General features: G+C 41.5%; 1 protein-coding gene across 3 annotated transcripts; it reads right to left on the bottom strand.

The window, feature by feature from the left end:
• Positions 1-493: 493 nt before the first annotated feature.
• On the bottom strand, positions 494-21326 carry LOC143857744 (UPF0496 protein 1-like). 3 transcript variants are annotated; one of them, XM_077368208.1, is made up of 3 exons: positions 20866-21326; positions 18992-20153; positions 494-797 (listed from the first exon to the last, which is right to left on the bottom strand). In XM_077368208.1, the coding sequence occupies exon 2, from the start codon at positions 20140-20142 to the stop codon at positions 19009-19011; it is 1134 nt and encodes a 377-aa protein (XP_077224323.1). In that variant the 5' UTR covers positions 20143-20153; positions 20866-21326; the 3' UTR covers positions 494-797; positions 18992-19008. The 3 variants fall into 3 exon arrangements, with proteins under 3 accessions (XP_077224323.1, XP_077224321.1, XP_077224322.1); XM_077368206.1 differs by lacking the exon at positions 494-797 and having other exon boundaries at positions 18835-20153; positions 20866-21325; XM_077368207.1 differs by lacking the exon at positions 494-797 and having other exon boundaries at positions 18835-20153; positions 20995-21325.

Genomic DNA, 21326 nt, shown 5'->3' with positions numbered 1-21326 from the left:
AGTTTTCCTCACTTTGATAAATGGAGCGTATTTAAAAAAGAGTGCATTTAAAACTCAATAACTCATCTCAGGTGTCAAATGAAACTAGTGAGGATCTTTTTCAAAAAAAACTAAACATTAAATCTATATGAAACTATAAATCCTGAAAACAGGTAATTCTTATTAGCTGTGAAGTTATCTTTACTACTTGTAATCCTTACCTACATTAACCCATCCTTCCTAACCTACAATTTTCCAAATCTTTCTATACACTTCGGTTTAACTTCATATTGACTTTCAATGATACATCCATATGTTTTCTCTTTACCTTCTTTACAGTTTTTTGCTACCCCCATTTTCTCATTTCTAAACCTCTTTACCGACCTTTTTCTCTGACCTTCATGGTTAGGATTTGAAATGAAAAAGGTGTCATCCTCTTTCTAGACCTGGCTAGATCATGAGCCCTATCTGATCAATGAATATCCCACTGAGCTGAGTACTATTGAGTTAGATGGAGTGACAAACATTGTTTGATAAACTTCCAACTATTGTTTAACTTAGAGACCTCTCAATCACAAGAAAATGAGAAAATAAAGGTACCCATGTGGTCCATTCCCATCATGGATATTACAAACTCAGGTTGCAGAGTTCTTCATCACTCAACTGTTGAATAAACTAAAAGAGGCAGAGAGAAATGATAATGGATAAGAACAAGTCAAAAATACTTGTATGGAGCTCCAAGGTGCTACATTAGCAACATTTTTTAGACACCTTAAATATATAACGTAAGCCCAAAGCTCCTTATACAGGAAGAATCTCTGCGTAGGAAACATTGGTAAGCTGGAAAAGTGAGCAGGAAAGAGCGCAAAGTACCAGAAAAATAATAATGGAATTTCTTGTATTTTTTGCTTCATATTTTAAAGAATACAATTAAAAAAACAATAATCAAAATGGCAGGACCGAGCATTCATATTGTGCGAATTTAATATAATTTTTTCTATTTTATTACCGAACTTTTGCAGAGTAATAAACATAAAGAAGAAAACCACTAAAAATTTTTGAGGCATTAAGGATAACAAAATGATTGGAAGAGAGGAAAGAGAGATAACAAAAGACAGAACAAAGAAACGATGGATGAGAACTAGAGCTAATACTACTCTGTGAAAGGATTGGTAACTAATAATAGAAAGTGGGACAATACAAGAGCTAGCAGACTAGTGCTTCTTTTCTTCTCACAAGAAAAACCAAATAAAAGAAATAAAAGGCATTAAGTAAAGAAGCAAAAACTGAGAAATGGGAGGGAGGGAAGGTGGGAATCTACTGCAGACATTTTTCGTAGGTTTACAGAAGGAAAAAGAAGAAAAAGCAAAGCAACATCGGTTTCATGAACTGGTTACACCTTGTGACTGCATCAAAACCATGGTTCCTTTATAAATTTTTCGCAATGCAAGAGCACAATTCCATGAAATTCATCTTATCACACAAATAGGATTACACAAAACACTAGGACTAGAAGGGAATAATAAGTATGGATGCTACTTGTTTCTAATTGATGCTAAGCTTGCAAAATTTTCCATGTTAGGCAGCCATAAAAATATTTCTGTGGAAACGTCAATATTCCTCAGAAAAAAATTCCATGGTTGCCAAACATGGCCATAGTAACAAAGAAAACACCACTTTGACAGGGTTCTCTGGATGTGGATATACACATCAAATACAATCTCAGAATAGGTCCAACTATTGGCTCAAAGGTACTTCTAACATCTAAAAATATTTAAATGCGATTCAGTTGGATAAACCATTCAAAATGAAATGGATGATTCCTGATCAGAGGCATCATATGTTGAAGTTGTAATGCTCCGTGAAAAAACACGTGTTCATTGCCTTCATTTGTCAATTAACCTGTCACAATCTTAAGCTACCCACAAGAAAAATTCCCCTTCAATTGCCTGTATCTTAGATGTCTATTCTCCAAAACCTAGGGCCTAAATAGGAACTATATAAAAGCTTTGGAAAATATCCAAGCCCAGTACAGAAATTGTTGTAGTATAGTGGTGAGTAATTCGTCTGTCACATGGGGAACATGGGTTCAATCCCTGACACTAGCTTTTTCTTTATATCCACAAAAAAAAAACCCCAAACTTGGTGTCTCCTGAAAATGTTCACCTCCCAGTTCATTCTCCTATTTGCGTTATCACATGATTCATTCATGATTTCATAAAATCCCTTTCTTCCCTTACCTCCAAGAACTTAAAGGCATACCTAGAACATGGGAGCTTGCAGCTCTTGAAATTTGAGAAAAAAATCAAAATTATTCCTCTTCCCCTCCCAGTAAAATTGCTGTAGAGATCTGAAGATAGATCACAGATTGAACACCTTGTGGGAGCACAAATCATTATACTGTACTGCTGACTAGTTTCTAGGGTGCACAATCAACAGTACAAGTCTCTAGTTGGTATGTATCTCCACATATTTCCACGGTGTTGAGACATATGGGTTTTCACTTTTCTATTGTAATAAAGAACAGCTAGCTCATCTTTAATCTAGTATTTTTATGAAAGATATATCTTCTTCTTCTTTTTTGAATCGTAGCCGATTTTATTGCAATATAAAGGATCGGGATGGTCGAATACAAAAGATACAAGACACATATGAGAGGAAAGCTAAATGCTACTACAAGAAGAAAGAACTCAAGGTGGAAGGGACTCGAACAATGCCAGGGCTTCTTTAGAAACCCCTCCTCTAGCTAGGCTATTCGCCACCTTGTTTGCGGAACTACGAACATGCTGAAACGCCACAGAAGAAGAAGCCACCCAATCAAACATTTCAACCAAGTACCTATCAAATCACAAATAGGGCGCTTCTAAGAACCTTTGAGTCACCGAATGACATTCAAGGAGTCCCCTTCAACTACTACATTTCCACTCGATCTCTCACCAATAATTTTAAACCTTGGCCAACAGCTCGCACTTCGGTCTCCGTGGCATCCACTTTTTGAAAGATATCTTTAATCTAGTATAACCTTCGAATTTCCTAATAGAATGAGAGGAAGATGATCGACTCAAATATCACTCATACAAATGAAAGAGTGTGCCACTAAGCTTAAGGATTTCTGTCCTAGTACAGAGTGATTATAAAATCTCGTCCATCTAGCAAGAAGAGTCGAAGGGGTAATGGAGAACATTATCTCGCAGTTCCAAGGTGCGCTCATAAAAGGCATGCAGATCCTTGATGGCATTGTCTATTGCATAGTACAAATTGATTATAAAATCTCGTCCAAGGTTCTAGCAAGAAGAGTCGAAGAGGTGATGGAGAACATTATCTTGCAGTTCCAAGGTGAGCTCATAAAAGGCAGGCAGATCCTTGATGGCATTCTCTATTGCATATGAGATTGTCGACTCAAGGAAATGGGAAGGGGATAAGGGCAAAATATGAAAAATTGACATGAAGAAAGTGCACGACCATGGCTATGGATCACTTTGATGAAAGCGGCCCTAGCCAATATGCTAGTTTATTTCATGTTGTTATATAAAGTAATGACAAAGGTAGCAAAGAGGTTGCAACAACTTCAGAGGGATTTCTTATGGGAAGAACTGGAGAACAGGAAATTGAAACACCTTTTGAAATGGAACAAAGTGTGTAAGTTGAAGGAATTGGGAGGATTAGGGATTGGGAGAATTAGATTCAGAAACAAATCTTTATTGGGAAAATGGTTATGTAGTTATAGGGACAAAACCATTGGCTATAAATATGGGCGGGGTTGGGTATGTTTGGAAGCGTAGGAACCCATGTCTTGAAAAAGGTTTGGAGGTGTGTAGGTCCATTTGTGTGTGGAGACAGTTGTATGAAACATTAGTCAGGTATTGTGTGTGTGTGTGCGCGTGTGCGTGTGCGAGCACACACGCATGTTGGGGGGAGGGGACTCATTTCTGGGTAGATTTTTGGTTAGGAGTGTCCTTGTTATGCCACGCTTTCTACCTTTATCTCTAAGCGCCGAATAGAGGGGAGAGAGTATGTGATTACACGAAAGAGGGTGGGATGGAAGTGTGGTTCGAGTGGTAAAGCTTAGGAGGAACCTTAAGGATAGGGAAATAGAGAGTTTGTCCTTGTTGTTAGGTGGTCCAGGTTCACAGTACTGTTCACCATCGTGCCGTGACTACAAGGTGGATTCCTAACATCACTGGTACCTTCTTCGTTCTTTCTTTCTTTCACAAGTTGGCTTTGATGGACAGGACAACTAACTATAGGAAAATGTGGAGATCTTCAGCCCCTCCTAGGGTAACAGCCTTTACAGCTTTGCTTGGACGGTGGTGTAAGCCGAAACTAACTAAAGGAAAATATGGCGATCTTCAGCCCCTCCTAGGGTAACAGCCATCGCTTGGACGGTGGTGTAAGCTGAAGGGGTCAACCTTGGCAACATTCCAAGTCATGTTTTGATTACTCCAAACACAATTTGATACTTTATATTAGCTGTTTATACTAATATTTAAAATATGTTGAAGTGTGTTTAAGAATGCTCTTCAAAGGACCAAATTGAAGATGTGAGCTTGAAGGCATGGAACTCAAAGCCATGGAGAATGGAGCTAAGTGAGAAGACTTTTAAACTAGAAGAAGATCCATGGAGAAGAATATGAGATCTCAAGACTTGAAGTGAAGAATTGAAGAAGTTTTTGTCAAGTCTAGAGTATAATTCTAGTCCCTCGTAGTAACTTGTGGATAATGGCACTATGAAAGCTTCAAAAAAAAATTAAATCATTTTTAACAAAAAGTAGACTAAGGTTTTCGGAATGCACAAGAATATCAAAATCCAATAAGAAACGAGGGATATATTATTGTCCAAAGTTAACTGCACAAACCAGTCCAAAATTAGGAAACCCTCAGACAGCCGATCGTCCCTTGCATGATCTCTGCCACTTTTTCTGGATTCTAATGTCTCTCTAGAGAGCCGACCATGAGGTCATCTGAGAGAGCCATTAGAAGCCTATGACGGCTAGTTTTGTGCTCTAATCTATGTAAAAGGGGTTCCATGACTCCTAAACACTTGGATGACACACTTGAGACTATCTTTGACCTAGATACATGTGAAAAAACCCTTTGTGTCATTATTTGTATATCCTTTGAGGGATTAGAGTAGGAATTCACTTGTAAATCTCTCGAGTGTTTATCTAGTTACCTATACCTTGTAAATCCTCCTTTGAGAAGGATACTTTTCTTTCTTTCTTCTTTGTAATTAGTGGAGGGCGCCGCATCAACCCTCGAAGTCGATCTTGGGGATAAAGCTCGATTTGGTGGACGAGGCACCGTATCAACCTCGGGAGAGCGGACGCTTGTAACCGTTTTGGTTTTCACACGTAAGAAGAATGAGATAGTGGAAGCACGAAGAGGGGATATCTTCGTGAGAGTGGATGTAGGCCGGTAATGGGCCGAAGTTCCAATGTTACCGGGATCGCCCTCCGACCCTCGATCTGGGGCCACCGGCCCCAAACGTGGGTCGTTTTTTACAGGAAAGGGAGAGATGCATAGAGAGAGGGAAGATGGGAGAAAGAGAACAAAAGAAACAACTCTCCTTCCCATCTTTAATCTAATCATACTTCCTTGAAGGCCGACAAAAAAGAAGAAACTGAGAAGAGGTAAAGAGATTAAGCTGAAACAAATGTTGTTCCAGCAGAAACTTCCACTGAAGATCGCCAATCGAAATCTATGTACAGCATTGTAAAACCTTCTTCCCTACTTACAAACCCTAAACAATCCGTGAAAGGCATGCGACCACTTACAAACCCTAAACAATCCAACCACAAGCCTATTGATATTGACACTACAAGTTTAATCTCTTTTTTAAACAATTGTCAAATGTTATTACCTTTCCCAAAAACTGATATGGGCACTACAAGTTCTAATATCTTTTTTAAATAGCTGTCAAATGTGATTACCCTTTTCCAAAAACTGTCAGCAGCCACCAGTTGATATGCTTGACAATCATATTTAAGATAAGGCCCAACAATGCTTTAGCATCTCTTGGCATGACATTAAACTAGAGAGAGCACCAGAGTGATTCGAATTAGCGCTCCAAACCGACCCACGATCACATACAGCGAACCAACTTAGCCTACCCTCATCGTACCGCATACCGGGCTATCTTCGTACCCCGTACCCGTTCTCGTACCGCATAACGGAACGAACTGCGTTCTAGGTAACCTTGGGACGAACCTCTATAAAAACAATGCACTCACTCTTTCTCTCTTCTCTCCATCTACTTGTGCATTGTTTTTATTTTATAGTTTCTTAGTTTGTCTTTGTTCATTGTTTTAACTGTGAAATTATTTTAATTGAACAAAATATTTTTAAAACCCAGTTCATCCCCCCCCCCCCCCCCCCCCCTTTCTCGTGTTGCCACCTGGGCCAATAGGTGGCAAAGAAGGAAGTAAATACTTGTGAGCAATTAAAAAGTAGAGCTTTGCATCTAACCAAGTAGTGCATTTTTTGCAAGCGGGAGGAGGAATCATTGGACTATTTTGCTTCATTTCCCCTTCGTTATCGGATTTGGCAGACGGTCATAAGGAGTTTTGGAGTTCTTTGGGTATCCCATGAAACAATCAAGGCAACAATCTTGAATTGGAGTAGCAGATCCTTTTGTTTAGCCAAGCGAATCCTATGGAGACTAGTTCCTTACGCCGTGATTTGGCATTTGTGGAAGGAGAGGAATACACGTACCTTTGAGGAAAAGAAAGGTAGATTGAGAGAATCATAAATGAAACCAAAGTTGAATTGGTTTATATGGAAAGAAATGAAAAATTGTTATCCCCGGTTCTCAATTTTGTTCTATTTAGGCCGGAACGAACGAAACGTTACGTTTCGGTCCTACTGTTAAATGGCGTATAGGTGGAGTGGTGGACAACTCACACGCCCTAACGTTTTAACACAAAAGGGGTCGATTTATCACTCATTAAAGAGTTACTTTCCAATGGCTTGAATTCCGATCCATTCCGCCCTATTCAACCGAAATAGGGCGCAACCGGAACATACTTTTTAAAAAAAAAAATTAAAGAATTCCTTTCCTATGGCTATAGTTTGCTTTTTGACTATTTTACCTTTATTTTATGTCAATTTTAACTATTTCATAGCCGTTTGAAGGTTTTTCTTCTTTTTTGCTTCTCCAAACGAAAAAAAAACCTAGATAAACTCATCTATGTCGTATACCTTAGTTGCACACCATATATTATCCAATTTTATGTTTTTAGTAATAAATGAGTTTTTTGTTAGATTTTGTTGTTGTAATAATTTCTTATATTTTTCTAACAATTACCCATTTTTTATTTTTTTATTTTAACTATTAAAAACAATTTCACTGGTCGCATCATCTTTTCCAAAATGAAACACCAAAATGGCTGAAACACCGAAATGTCTTGCTCTACTAACCAAAACGAAACAATGAATGAAACGGAATTGACAACTAACATGTTATCACTTTACAATATGGGCGACATCATAAGGAATTAGAGAACAGTTATATTTGAAAGAGGGTCAAATTATAATATCCTCAAAGTCAAAACTTTCCCTCGCTTGATGGGTAAAGTTCAACTTTGATGGGAGTTCCAAAGCCAACCTGAGAAGAGAGGGGATTAGTGGAGTGTTCCGGGATGAATATGGTAGTACTCTCGTTTCCTTTCCCAGGCCAACTCGGATTTGTGGCTCAAACGAAGCTGAGGTGCAAGCTTAAGATGGTTCGTAAAACATAGATTGGGACCCTTAATTATTGAAGGAGACTCATCAAATGTATTGGCATGAGCAAGTAATAAATCACCTAACACTTGGGAATTGGCAAATATCATTACAGAAGTGAGGGACAATTGTTCGCGGTGGGAGTAGAGAGGCTTGGGAGAAAGATTGAATGGATAGAGGGGGATGGGATATCATGGAATATTGTATTCAGGAGGAACCTCTTTGATAGGGAGATAGAGAAAGTGGCAGAGCTCTTATAAAGGATGGTGTATTATTGCATAAAAAAGTCTGGTGCTGACAAAAGGGTTTGGATTTGGTGCTCTTCTGGGTCTTTCACCGTCAAGTCATTTTACAGCCTGATTACATCCAATTCCGCCTCTTGCCCGTGGCTAAAGTATGGCCGCAGTTCTGGACAAATTTCTTAATGTGGAGAATCTACGGAATCAGAATATGTAGATAATAGATCATTGTGCGCTATGTGTAGAGGCAAGAAAAACAATATACCACATGTTCCTCCACTGTAGAACAAGATACGTCTAGAGCAAGATTCTTGGTAGATTTGGTATAGATTGGGTGTTTCCGTCCAAGCTTTATGAGCTTTTGGAAAATTGGACGTGCATTCCATATTTCCATGGTAGAATCGAGGCAAATTATTATTATTTTTTTCCGAATCGAGGCAAAATCTTACGGAACGTTATACTGTTGACTCCTATTTGGGTGTTATGGAAAGACAGAAACATCGGGGTATTCTCTAGTGAAGACTCCTCAATATCACTTCGTTAAGGTGGTAGCACTGACCATTGCATGGGTTAGGGCTCTTCCTAGCTTCAGATTTGTCTCAGCAGACGACTTATGGCGGGTGTGGAAGGAAGTTTGCTTCAGTGGGGAGCATAGGCAAATCTTAGTGCTGTTATTTGACGCGCCCATGGAGGGTTATTTTAAGATGAACTATGATGGTTCTAGATTGGGTAACCAGCGACCGGCTGAAGTAGGTAGCCCTCTTCATGACCACGGTGGAAATATGTGCTGGGCGTTCTCAGGCCCCATTGGGATTGCAGATTCTAATGAGGCGGAGGTAAGAGCCGTCCATCAAGGTATAAGGTTGATTGATCATAATATCATGAATCAGGTTATAGTGGATAGGGGATTAACTCAATGTGATAAAATAGTCGAAGGGTCTCTCACCCATCCTTGGCAGTTCGCACAGTAAATCGAGGAGATCATGGATGGAGCAGAGCGATTTTCCATTTCTTTCCATCGTGTTAGAAGACCGGCAAACGCTGAGGTGGATAGACCAGCGAGGGAGGGAGCTTCGAGAGTGGCATTGGAAATGTTTGATTTTCTCCTTCCTTGATGTGGGTTGCCATGTTCTTTTTTATTTTATTTTCTCTTCCTGGGTTGTAGATTGATCATCTTGATCGTCGGCCTGATCACTGTTTAAGAAGTAATCATAGAAACGATGGAAGCACCAAAAAATCGTTTTTGCGCCACGCCAGGAAGAGGTTTGACAAGATTAGAAGAGTCCGTTAAGCACCTCACGACTATGTCATAATAGATCCAAACAATTGCCTCTCTATACACCAGAGCTCCTTCCCTCATTTACTCAATGTTATTAGTAACTTGTACAGTTCACAGTTCACACTCTACGGTCTTTTTTTCTTATTAGTCCAATTCTTTATCATTTAAAAAAATGGGGGACATTTGTGCAGTTATACAACCTGAGTTTGTGCATATGAAGAGATCCGCTGATCAGATGGTGGATCATTTGATAAAAGAGGGACCGGAAAAGGTCAACATTGTAACCATTGGCCCTTGAGCATCTAGAGACACAAGGTGTGGGCTGATAGGATAGGAGTACTAGATGTAACAATGGTTGTAATCCATGTCTGGGATGCCTTGTCCCCTGGCATGTATTATGACTTCTGTTATTATTCAATAAATCATTACCTTTTTCCAAAAAAAAAAAAAGAGTATGTAAGAATCGATCATCTTTATGTTCTTAAATTCATGCTATCAAGCATCAAAGTGACCTCACTCAAGGAAGAAAGAACAACCACTATGGCAGTGTCCCATTGTGGAACCCGATCCGGAGGACGGCTGCCGAGGGACGCGAGATCCCTCCTGCAATCCTCAAAGATCTCCACAATGTGAGAGAGCTCTGCCAAGGAACTCTCGAAATGGTGCCACCCTCACAGCATAGCATGAGTGGCGATATAAAAAAGAAAGAGATATGTCTCGATCCGGAACCGAGGTTCGAAACCGAGACATACCTGAAATAAACTCAGAGTCGCCATCCATGGATGCGCCATGGAACCAAAACAAATGCTCTGTTTGCAATGGATAACCAGAGATACAAAAGGTCCGTACCTGGTTACGAATGGGGAAGGGGTTAGGCGCCCCCAATTCGCCCAAGTGCAAGCACCTGGTCTCTTATGCCATTTTTAGTAACTCCAAAGAAGTTTGAATAAAAAAATCATGTGAAATGGGAACAATCCTCAGGACTCGTCTACCTAAGCATGCATTTCCTGAGGATAAAAATAATAAACACATATAAAATAAAATGAAAGATGTGCCACCTAAGCATAGCTAGGTTATGAGTGACAAGCCTAATGGGTGTCTAAGTTCTGATGTACAAACACATGCAAGCTATAGCTAAAGGTATAGGATCAGTACTAGAAAGTAAGAAAAAACATCAAAACATACAATAATTAAACAAAATCCTAAGACTCTAAATTATTAGCCCGAGTCCTCGGATGGTCTGGTATTCATCCAAAGAAGCCTACGTATCCCCTCCTCCACGAGAATCAAGGCAACGTAGTTCTTCGCGCCTATTCTAAGCTATGATGCCTAAGACACCTAGCCCTCTATCCTAAACTCGATCTAAAAGACCGGACCAATTATTAAAGTTTATTGTACGATTATTTAAATTCCAGTGAATTGTGGATTTCAGGACACCCTATATGCCCTAACTAAATGCATATTAGCCCTAGGCTAATGCAGGTGGTTCCTACAACCTACGTGTAACTAGGCTGTATGCCCTAAGGAAAACAATAGGATTGCTAGCGTATCCAAGACCTAGTCATCAGTCGGCAATGTGAATCGCCAACTGACCGGACGGAGGCGCTCCTATAACTCTAGGACAAACCCCTAACTCTAAAACAAACACACAACAAACAAACAATCAAACAACCAATCAAAAGAAAAACCCTAACTCTAAAACTCTCTATCTAGGAGAAACTCCTAACTCTAGAGGAAGATCTTTTGAAAAACAAGATTTTAAAGGTTTTTGAAGAAGGTTTAAAACATTTATTTACAAAAAAAGTTTGGCTGGACTTGGGATATGGATCCCAAGCTGCACTACGTACCTCGTGAGAGAGGATCAAGCCAACGTAGTTCGAAACGAACTCTCAAACTACGCTTCTAAAATAAACACTCACACTTCAGATTTTTTTAAGGTTTTTATATTTTCAAATGTTTTTTGATATTTTTAAAGTTTTCAAATATTTTTGAGTTTTAAATTTATAATGTTTTTGGATTTTAAAGCTTTTCCAATGCTTAGGACCTTTAAATGTTTTCAATCTTAAAGGGAACACGCAAGAACAACCACAAACTAGGGCAAAGCCCTAAATCCAAAAGGGGAAACCCCGAATAAGCAACTAGCGTCGCAAAGAGACAAACCACAACAAGAAAGATAGCGTCCCAAGAAGAGAGAAAACGATCCAAGATCCCAAGCAAGCAAAGCTCTAATAAGACTGAGTTAGCCTCTAATCAAAAGCGAAGTAATCAACAACTCTAAAGGAGAAACTCCTAACTAAAGAAACTAAAGAGGGGAACAAATGAGTCAGAGACTCTCTAGTAACACTACCGAGAAAAAAAGACTCGCTCTAAAAGAGGAGGCCACTCTAACATGAGGCTAGGTAAGCCTCCTAAAGGGGAAACTCTCTACATGAGACAAGGCTTGTCTCCGAGACACAAATGACGTAAAAAGGAATAAGAGACCTTGTGCACATTTGGCAGAGGTAAAACACCCAGCCGGGCCGGACAGCTACCTAGCCCTAGGGTGCAACAGATGTGCAACCCAATACCCATAAGGGTAGGGGTATGAAGCCAAGCCGAGTAGGGTGTTCTCCCAAAACCAAACGGCGCACAAAGAGGACTAACGAGAGAATGAGACCGGGCGGGTCTCCCAAACACACACAAAGATGGGCTCCAAGTAACCTTATCATTGCCCTGAGAAGGGTTCTAACTAGTTAAATACTCTAAGAGAAGGAAATCCCTTAACCTGCAAAAACTCTAAGGCAAGAAGGGAAGAGGTTGGCTCAAGAAAAGTTCCGTCATAGCCTGATCCTTGAGGACAGGAACTCTGAAACTGAATCCTCAGGCGAGGACTAAAGAATTGACGAAATCGTCGGAGTTAGGAGTTCGGATTCCGTTGGAGTCAACAGAGCTGAAGATAAATGATTGAAAGCTCACACAGTAAACGGACGATGTGAAGGCGCAAATTGGATCGGGCGCGGTCTTGGCTCCGGCCAAACTACCGGAGAAGAAGATCAAGGACTCTTCCCCTCCTCTTTCTGCTATTTTCCTCCCTCTGGTTTTTCTTCGCGAGAGAGAGAGATCGGAGGGAGACTCATCATGAGTCATCATGAGGGGGAGAGAAAAATGAGAGTGGTTGTCCCCCTCATGTCCCCCCCACTTTCTTAATTTTTCAAAAAAAATAAAAATAAAAATCATTACATGCATCGGATACCAAAAGAAAACAAAAAAACATACTCATTACGCCCGTTTTAAAATCAAAAGAAAATGATGATGTCCTTTTTCTCTCTTTGAATACAAGCGGGCCCCACATCAGCGGGCCCCACACAAGCGGGTTCCACACACAGCGGGTCCCACATCAGCGGGCCCCACACAAGCGGGTCCCACATAAATGGGTCCCACACAAACGGGCCCCACACAAACGGGGCCCCACACAAAACGGGTCCCACATCAGCGGGCCCCACACCAGCGGGTCCTACATAAACAGGTCCTACACAAACGGGTCCCACACAAACGGGTCCCACATCAGCGGGCCCCACACCAGCGGGCCCCACACAAGCGGGTCCTACATAAACGGGTCCCACATTAGCGGGCCCCACACAATCGGGTCCCACATAAACGGGTCCCACACAAACGGGTCCCACATCAGCGGGCCCCACACCAGCGGGCCCTACACAAGCGGGCCCTACATAAACGGGCCCCACACAAACGGGCCCCACACAAACGGGCCCCACATCAGCGGGCCCCACGCCAGCGGGCCCCACCCAAAAGCGGGTCCCACACAAGCGGGCCCCACACAATATGCCGTGACAAATCAACTAGAACAAAAGAAATGAAAACTAGCAGACCTATTCAAAACCAAAATAATCAAAGTACCAGACTCTTCCTATCATCAAAAATTACAGCAGCACTCCATGATGAATTTGCAAGAAGAAATGAGAAAAATTATAAGTAAAACCCTTACCTGAAACGGTGATTGACCGGAATCCGATTGGATTGATCGGAGAAATAGCTAGAGAAGATCGGAAAAAATGGAAGAAGATAGGGGATGGAAGAGTGCGGTGGCTAACCGGTGGTGAAGTGAAGAGACCGGTTGGAAATGGATGGAGCTCCGACGAAATCGTCGGAGAAGATGATCGGAGGTGAATACTCTCAGATCCTCTCTCTCTCTCTCTCACAGATTTTTTCCTTTTTTTTCTTTTTTTTTTGCTGTGTTTTTTCTTCTGCTGTTCTTCTCCTCTCCTTTTTTTTTTTCTCTGGTTTCTTCTTTTTTCCCTCCTGTCTCGTTCTCTCCTCATGCGAGAGAGAAATCATGAGTGGGAAGACTCATCATGAGGAGAGGAACTCATGATGAGTTCTTGTCCCCCTCATGTCCCCCCCCATTTCCCATTTTTTGCAAAAATAAAAATAAAAAAATAAAAAAAACAATCATCACATGGCATTGGATGCCATACGAAAACCAAAACGCTATTAAAAAAAAAAGAAAATGATGACATTCCTTATTCTCTCCTTGAATATAAGCGGATCCCACATCAGTGGGCCCCACACAAGCGGGTCCCACACGAGCGGGCCCCACACGAGCGGGTCCCACATCAGCGGGCCCCACACAAGCGGGCCCCTGTAGACACCCCATTTTGACCGTGCCCTGCACCTCCATGTTTTGTGCTTAACTTTTCCAAATCAGTGCGTTAGGGTCCCAAATTGCACCCTGGGCTAGCTTAGGGTCCCACCAAGGTCCCTGTGAAATTTTGTCAAGATCCGACCACGTTTGCCCAGCGAACGAGCTAAGTGTACACACCCTATTTTGACAGGACCCTAAACCCGCGTATTCGAATGAAATCCCGAGGTCAGGCGGAAAATGAATGAATGTGGGGCCCGCTGATATGGGACCCGCTTGTGTGGGGCCCGCTTGTGTGGAACCCGCTTGTGTGGGGCCCGCTGATGTGGGACCCGCTCGTGTGGGGCCCGCTCGTGTGGGGCCCGCTCGTGTGGGACCCGCTTGTGTGGGACCCGCTTGTGTGGGGCCCACTGATGTGGGATCCGCTTATATTCAAGGAGAGAATAAGGAATGTCATCATTTTCTTTTTTTTTTTAATAGCGTTTTGGTTTTCGTATGGCATCCAATGCCATGTGATGATTGTTTTTTTTATTTTTTTATTTTTATTTTTGCAAAAAATGGGAAATGGGGGGGGACATGAGGGGGACAAGAACTCATCATGAGTTCCTCTCCTCATGATGAGTCTTCCCACTCATGATCTCTCTCTCGTATGAGGAGAGAACGAGGCAGGAGGGAAAAAAGAAGAAACCAGAGAAAAAAGAAGAAGAAGAAACCAGAGAAAAAAAAAAGGAGAGGAGGAGAACAGCAGAAGAAAAAACACAGCAAAAAAGAAGAAAAAAAAGGAAAAAATCTGTGAGAGAGAGAGAGAGAGGATCTGAGAGTATTCACCTCCGATCATCTTCTCCGACGATTTCGTCGGAGCTCCATCCATTTCCAACCGGTCTCTTCACTTCACCACCGGTTAGCCACCGCACTCTTCCATCCCCTATCTTCTTCCATTTTTTCCGATCTTCTCTAGCTATTTCTCCGATCAATCCAATCGGATTCCGGTCAATCACCGTTTCAGGTAAGGGTTTTACTTATAATTTTTCTCATTTCTTCTTGCAAATTCATCATGGAGTGCTGCTGTAATTTTTGATGATAGGAAGAGTCTGGTACTTTGATTATTTTGGTTTTGAATAGGTCTGCTAGTTTTCATTTCTTTTGTTCTAGTTGATTTGTCACGGCATATTGTGTGAGGCCCGCTTGTGTGGGACCCGCTTTTGTGTGGGGCCCGCTTGTGTGGGGCCCGCTGATGTGGGGCCCGTTTGTGTGGGGCCCGTTTGTGTGGGGCCCGTTTATGTAGGACCCGCTTGTGTGGGGCCCGCTGGTGTGGAGCCCGCTGATGTGGGACCCGTTTGTGTGGGACCCGTTTGTGTGGGACCCGTTTATGTGGGACCCGCTTGTGTGGGGCCCGCTGATGTGGGACCCGCTGTGTGTGGGACCCGTTTATGTAGGACCCGCTTGTGTGGGGTCCGCTGGTGTGGGGCCCGCTGATGTGGGACACGTTTGTGTGGGACCCGTTTGTGTGGGACCCGTTTATGTAGGACCCGCTGGTGTGGGGCCCGCTGATGTGGGACCCGTTTTGTGTGGGGCCCGTTTGTGTGGGACCCGTTTGTGTGGGGCCCGTTTATGTGGGGCCCGCTTGTGTGGGGCCCGCTGATGTGGGACCCACTGTGTGTGGAACCCGCTTGTGTGGGGCCCGCTGATGTGGGGCCCGCTTGTATTCAAAGAGAGAAAAAGGACATCATCATTTTCTTTTGATTTTAAAACGGGCGTAATGAGTATGTTTTTTTGTTTTCTTTTGGTATCCGATGCATGTAATGATTTTTATTTTTATTTTTTTTGAAAAATTAAGAAAATGGGGGGGGCATGAGGGGGACAACCACTCTCATTTTTCTCTCCCCCTAATGATGACTCATGATGAGTCTCCCTCCGATCTCTCTCTCTCGCGAAGAAAAACCAGAGGGAGGAAAATAGCAGAAAGAGGAGGGGAAGAGTCCTTGATCTTCTTCTCCGGTAGTTTGGCCGGAGCCAAGACCGCGCCCGATCCAATTTGCGCCTTCACATCGTCCGTTTACTGTGTGAGCTTTCAATCATTTATCTTCAGCTCTGTTGACTCCAACGGAATCCGAACTCCCAACTCCGACGATTTCGTCAATTCTTTAGTCCTCGCCTGAGGATTCAGTTTCAGAGTTCCTGTCCTCAAGGATCAGGCTATGACGGAACGTTTCTTGAGCCAACCTCTTCCCTTCCTGCCTTAGAGTTTTTGCAGGTTAAGGGATTTCCTTCTCTTAGAGTATTTAACTAGTTAGAACCCTTCTCAGGGCAATGATAAGGTTACTTGGAGCCCATCTTTGTGTGTGTTTGGGAGACCCGCCCGGTCTCATTCTCTCGTTAGTCCTCTTTGTGCGCCGTTTGGTTTTGGGAGAACACCCTACTCGGCTTGGCTTCATACCCCTACCCTTATGGGTATTGGGTTGCACATCTGTTGCACCCTAGGGCTAGGTAGCTGTCCGGCCCGGCTGGGTGTTTTACCTTTGCCAAATGTGCACAAGGTCTCTTATTCCTTTTTACGTCATTTGTGTCTCGGAGACAAGCCTTGTCTCATGTAGAGAGTTTCCCCTTTAGGAGGCTTACCTAGCCTCATGTTAGAGTGGCCTCCTCTTTTAGAGCGAGTCTTTTTTTCTCGGTAGTGTTACTAGAGAGTCTCTGACTCATTTGTTCCCCTCTTTAGTTTCTTTAGTTAGGAGTTTCTCCTTTAGAGTTGTTGATTACTTCGCTTTTGATTAGAGGCTAACTCAGTCTTATTAGAGCTTTGCTTGCTTGGGATCTTGGATCGTTTTCTCTCTTCTTGGGACGCTATCTTTCTTGTTGTGGTTTGTCTCTTTGCGACGCTAGTTGCTTATTCGGGGTTTCCCCTTTTGGATTTAGGGCTTTGCCCTAGTTTGTGGTTGTTCTTGCGTGTTCCCTTTAAGATTGAAAACATTTAAAGGTCCTAAGCATTGGAAAAGCTTTAAAATCCAAAAACATTAGAAATTTAAAACTCAAAAATATTTGAAAACTTTAAAAATATCAAAAAACATTTGAAAATATAAAAACCTTAAAAAAATCTGAAGTGTGAGTGTTTCTTTTAGAAGCGTAGTTTGAGAGTTCGTTTCGAACTACGTTGGCTTGATCCTCTCTCACGAGGTACGTAGTGCAGCTTGGGATCCATATCCCAAGTCCAGCCAAACTTTTTTTGTAAATAAATGTTTTAAACCTTCTTCAAAAACCTTTAAAATCTTGTTTTTCAAAAGATCTTCCTCTAGAGTTAGGAGTTTCTCCTAGATAGAGAGTTTTAGAGTTAGGGTTTTTCTTTTGATTGGTTGTTTGATTGTTTGTTTGTTGTGTGTTTGTTTTAGAGTTAGGGGTTTGTCCTAGAGTTATAGGAGCGCCTCCGTCCGGTCAGTTGGCGATTCACATTGCCGACTGATGACTAGGTCTTGGATACGCTAGCAATCCTATTGTTTTCCTTAGGGCATACAGCCTAGTTACACGTAGGTTGTAGGAACCACCTGCATTAGCCTAGGGCTAATATGCATTTAGTTAGGGCATATAGGGTGTCATGAAATCCACAATTCACTGGAATTTAAATAATCGTACAATAAACTTTAATAATTGGTCCGGTCTTTTAGATCGAGTTTAGGATAGAGGGCTAGGTGTCTTAGGCATCATAGCTTAGAATAGGCGCGAAGAACTACGTTGCCTTGATTCTCGTGGAGGCGGGGATACGTAGGCTTCTTTGGATGAATACCAGACCATCCGAGGACTCGGGCTAATAATTTAGAGTCTTAGGATTTTGTTTAATTATTGTATGTTTTGATGTTTTTTCTTACTTTCTAGTACTGATCCTATACCTTTAGCTATAGCTTGCATGTGTTTGTACATCAGAACTTAGACACCCATTAGGCTTGTCACTCATAACCTAGCTATGCTTAGGTGGCACATCTTTCATTTTATTTTATATGTGTTTATTATTTTTATCCTCAGGAAATGCATGCTTAGGTAGACGAGTCCTGAGGATTGTTCCCATTTCACATGATTTTTTATTCAAACTTCTTTGGAGTTACTAAAAATGGCATAAGAGACCAGGTGCTTGCACTTGGGCGAATTGGGGGCGCCTAACCCCTTCCCCATTCGTAACCAGGCACGGACCTTTTGTATCTCTGGTTATCCATTGCAAACAGAGCATTTGTTTTGGTTCCATGGCGCATCCATGGATGGCGACTCTGAGTTTATTTCAGGTATGTCTCGGTTTCGAACCTCGGTTCCGGATCGAGACATATCTCTTTCTTTTTTATATCGCCACTCATGCTATGCTGTGAGGGTGGCACCATTTCGAGAGTTCCTTGGTAGAGCTCTCTCACATTGTGGAGATCTTAGAGGATCGCAGGAGGGATCTCGCGTCCCTCGGCAGCCGTCCTCGGGATTGGGTTCCACACCCATTAACAGAAAACATCAAGGAAAAGTTTGTTAGTTGCATAACAAAACAAGCTTCTTCAATTTTAGCTTTTGATTTTCTAGCTGGCCACAAACATAGATTGATTTCTACGGTCGAAGTAAATAAAAACAAAAAAGTTGAGAGCTATACCATTTCGCCACAATTGAATACTGATTATTGTTTCTTCTAAACTGATCATGTCCTAGTGACTCAAAATAGTCATGGATGGAATACCCATTGGTTGGTTATTGAATCCAAGGAGATAACACATTTAACAAATCAAAGAAAGTCAATAAGACTAGCGGCAATGGATTCTCTTCATGAAATAGCAAAATTCCGTTTTTGTAATGTTCTTGAAACAAACAATTGACTAACTTTTAGTATGTGTGGACGACTTCAAATCTCTAGGAAGCTCTGAAGTAGATGAACATTATTTAGAACAAAATGAGAACAATTTCTGCCACTTTCTTTGTGTGCATAAGGGGAGGCTAAAATTGAAAACAACACATCCATCAAGGTATAGACCTAAACATGGCCAATCTTCTATTATTCTTCATAATGTAAGGGATTCCAAAGCAATGGATCCAAGGTACACAGTTAATGATCTTTGCATAACATATATAGTGTGAGAATCACATAAAACTTATAAATTTAAGAAGATTATAAGCAGAGTATACCGATAAGTTTCTCCAATTCACTTGGGCTGTTTAATAATCCTCTGCAAGACCACCGTCCTCGCCCTCCGTATATCCCTGCTGCACCTATCAGCATGTTCACCCAAATCTTCAATACTCTTCATAAACAAGCCCAGCTTTTTCTTAATCTCCTCGATCCCAAATTTCACGGCATCCTCATCTTTAAGTGCAAAATCAGCATTCTCCAATAGTGAATTGATCTCATTCTCCAACCGATCGACAAGAACCCGAATGCTATCCAAATCCTTAATTGCAACAAAAGTGCCCACCTGCATTGTACTAATTATCTCCTTCTGCCCTCTTAATGCAACCTCATAACCCCTCCAAAGTGAATCAAACCATTTCCCCATTGATCCTAAAGGGATAGCCGTTGCCGCAGCCAATGCAGCGGCCACGGGGGTTGCCGCAATGGCCGCCGCCACAACCGAACATATTAAAACGGACGCAAAAGCCGCCGCAAAGATAATACTTGAGACCTTTCTCCATGCCTTCACAGACTTCAATTTCTTATCAAGTTTGCTCTTCCTAAGTTGCAACTTCTCTAGCATTGATAATTGTTGCTTATAAACAGATTGAAAAACCTGAAAGAACTCCTCCGTAAATGGGTCCCCCGCGGATTTGAAATTCTTCAATTCCTCCATAGTCCTTAAATAATTCTTATTTCCAATCCCGTCCTCCTCTTCGAATTGTTGAAGTGCAACATGTATGATCAATTGGCTATCGCGGGCTCGCTTAAGGCATTTCTCCAAAGCAGTACAGAAATCAAGTGTTTGCAAGCTGTTCTCAAAGTACTCTTCCACAAGTTCAAACAGTTCTTGGTTTTTCCATATGTCTTTTTTGTAATCTAAGATGATTTTCACAACTTCCTGATTCATTTCTAGCATACAACCTGTTACTTCTTTTAAAGAATCGAAGGAAAGTGATCGAACCTCGACCCCCACCTCGACCCCCACCGCAAGCGTATTGATAACGCGATTGGTGCGGGCTTGGAGAGAGCTATCAAAGGTTTGTAATTCAGGGTCAATTTGGCAAGCTGCTTCATAAGAGCTAAGCCCAATTGAGTAGAGTAATTCATTGTTGACTTGGAGAACGGGCGGTGACTCGCCGGACTTCTTGCTGAGTTGCCCTCCCATTGCTGAAAATTCTGAAACAAAGACACAGTATCTATCAGTTTGCCAATCAGAAACTAATGAAAACCTTTACTTAGATTGAAAACATCAAAACCCATCTAAATGTCCTCTTAATCCTATGTTTCAAAACATCCAGATAATCAGTCGGAATTTGAGTAGATTACAATCCTCAACCCTAACCCTGTTTGGATTGCAAGAAAAACTTTTCTGATGGAATAAAAAAATTTCTTTCAACAATTTAGAGGGAAATAATATGATTATGGTTAATTTAGAGTAACATCATCTTAAATTGAAGGTTCCTCTAAATTAAAATTGAACAAGGTTGGTTCAAGTTTTTTTTTTCATGGGCAAAAAAAATAGACAATTTTACAAATTCTTTCCTTTCCAAACTTTTCCATAAAATTCTAGCATTCCAGACAGGTCTTTGCTTCTTAACAGGAAAAAAAGGCTCTAATTACTAAAAAATAAGTAACCCATGCAAGAACCCATCTGCATTTTGTAATAAAAAAGCCCTAATTTTCACTAGAAAAATCCAGCTGAAGCTCTTCTTCAAAGATCTTTGACTCTCAAACAAAAAAATCGCCCAAAATCAACCTATTCAAGCTGAAATCCGATCATTTGATTCTGACCCAAAAAAAAAAACCCCAATTTAAAGAAGAAAGCCCCTAAAATTTAAGCTAAAATCTATCCCCAATTTCAAATAAAGAAATTCCAGAGAAAACCCACCTTCAAGCTTTGTCAAACTGAAAAACCCAACTCTCAGATCCGACAATTTTCTTGAATACTAAAACAGAAACGATAAGCAAAGACACCCAGATGATGTTTCAGATGACCTAGAATGGTTAATTTTTTTACCTTTGTGAGCTAATCAAAGGTAGGAAAGCTCTGAATCAGCAGAGAAGCCATTAAAAAAAGGAAAAAGATGGTTTTTTAAGCAATATTAGGGAAGAGTAGATGGTGAGAATGACAAAAGGAGCTTTTAAAGATTTTGATGAACAAAACGTTAGAGAACAGAGAAAGCTAAGAAGAAGAAAATGCAAAGAGGATAGCTTGTACGCATGTCAAATAAACAAACAAACTGCAAAGGAAAACGTGGGAAGCAAAGTCTCTCTCTCACAGGTTTAGAGAGAGAGACACAGAAAGAGAGAGAGAGAGAGAGGCTTCAGATGGAAGGTGTAGAGAAGTTA

This window comes from Tasmannia lanceolata, unplaced genomic scaffold, assembly GCF_043159265.1.
Source record: "Tasmannia lanceolata isolate RefF3 unplaced genomic scaffold, GAP_Taslan_0.1 ptg000025l, whole genome shotgun sequence".
Classification (NCBI taxonomy): Eukaryota; Viridiplantae; Streptophyta; class Magnoliopsida; order Canellales; family Winteraceae; genus Tasmannia; species Tasmannia lanceolata.
Note: the sequence above shows the minus strand (reverse complement) of the source record. Positions and strands in the feature narration are given on the sequence as shown.

Coding starts and splice junctions, on each gene's coding strand:
- LOC143857744 (XM_077368208.1), bottom strand. CDS start 20,142: ATGGGAGGGCAACTCAGCAAGAAGTCCGGCGAGTCACCGCCCGTTCTC.